This window comes from Papilio polytes, unplaced genomic scaffold (assembly GCF_000836215.1).
Source record: "Papilio polytes unplaced genomic scaffold, Ppol_1.0 DF821289.1, whole genome shotgun sequence".
NCBI lineage: Eukaryota > Metazoa > Arthropoda > Insecta > Lepidoptera > Papilionidae > Papilio > Papilio polytes.
This window is the reverse complement of record NW_013527915.1, coordinates 2,600,420-2,601,457: the sequence shown is the minus strand read 5'-3', so window position 1 is coordinate 2,601,457 and position 1,038 is coordinate 2,600,420. Positions and strand designations below refer to the sequence as shown.

The window sequence follows — 1,038 nt, the reverse complement described above, 5'->3', positions numbered from 1 at the left end:
GCAACAGTGCGCGATAAAAAAACAGTTTCATGGAAATAAATCTACACTAATATTGTAAAAAGGAAAGATTTCTATTTTTGAATGTATTGAAATAACTCAAAAACTACCGGCCCGATTTCAAAAATTACGCTATCGCTGAGCCTACATTTTTAACAACTTTTAATTTCACTTGGACGAAGTCGCAAGAAACAGCTAGTTTGTTACATTTCAACGCATTCTAACATGTACTAAAAGGGCTCATGGGAATGGAAATATATGTTATTTACTGACTTGTCGTTGTTGTGCGAGGTGGCGTGGTTGCTGACGTTGGGATGTATGACGATGTCGTCGCGGCGCTCCACGCGGATGCGCGACTTGCTCTGCGAGGAGGTGCTGAAGCAGTGCTCGCCGCCGCCCGGCTGCGACCCCAGGGACTCGCTGGACAGAAACTCATCTATAATACTAGAAGTAACCTGACACTAAAGAGAAAAAAGAAATGTTTGAGGATTGCATAAATTTCCATAATCAAGGTACTAGGAGCACATGACAAGTCAGTTGTATTCAGTATCTCGATAAGTTAAAGTCTAAGGGAAACACAAAATATTTTATGTAATAGACATTTTAAGTTATCAAGGGTCTATGTTATAGAGGTTTTGGGCTCTGATGGGAAGAGAACATATTATTTTTTGAAGTTATAATTTTTAAGTTACCAAGGTTTGAGTTATCGAGGTTGTACTGTACTAAAGCTTGGTTCACACTCAGTCAGTACAGTCGGACAGTTGTAACGGTCAGCCATAGATTATATAGTACTGGTACCAGTTCACGCTGTGCCAGTTGATCAGTCCAGGTACAGAACGCTACTGAGTATACTGGTAAAGTGTACATCACACATAACTGCCATAACAGGAGTTTACACTTAAAAGAAAGAGTAAGAAGAGATCTTGATTAGATAGGATGACCAAGACCAAGGTACCAGGAGTGCATGACTGTTCGGAGGTATTTAGTCACGGAAACATGCTGGGAAGGCCCCGACCACTATCACCAGACGGAGTACCAGGA

General features: G+C 41.1%; 1 protein-coding gene across 1 annotated transcript in view; it reads right to left on the bottom strand.

The window, feature by feature from the left end:
• Positions 1 to 212: 212 nt before the first annotated feature.
• The window catches only part of LOC106109098 (chromatin assembly factor 1 subunit FAS2), a 6,178-nt gene continuing 5,352 nt past the window's right edge, over positions 213 to 1,038 (bottom strand). The window contains exons 11-12 of the mRNA XM_013290501.1: positions 796 to 873; positions 213 to 458 (exon numbers count right to left, since the gene is read on the bottom strand). Coding sequence (XP_013145955.1) covers positions 228 to 458; positions 796 to 873 — 309 coding nt within the window. The 3' untranslated portion in view covers positions 213 to 227. The remainder of the gene's footprint in view (positions 459 to 795; positions 874 to 1,038) is intronic.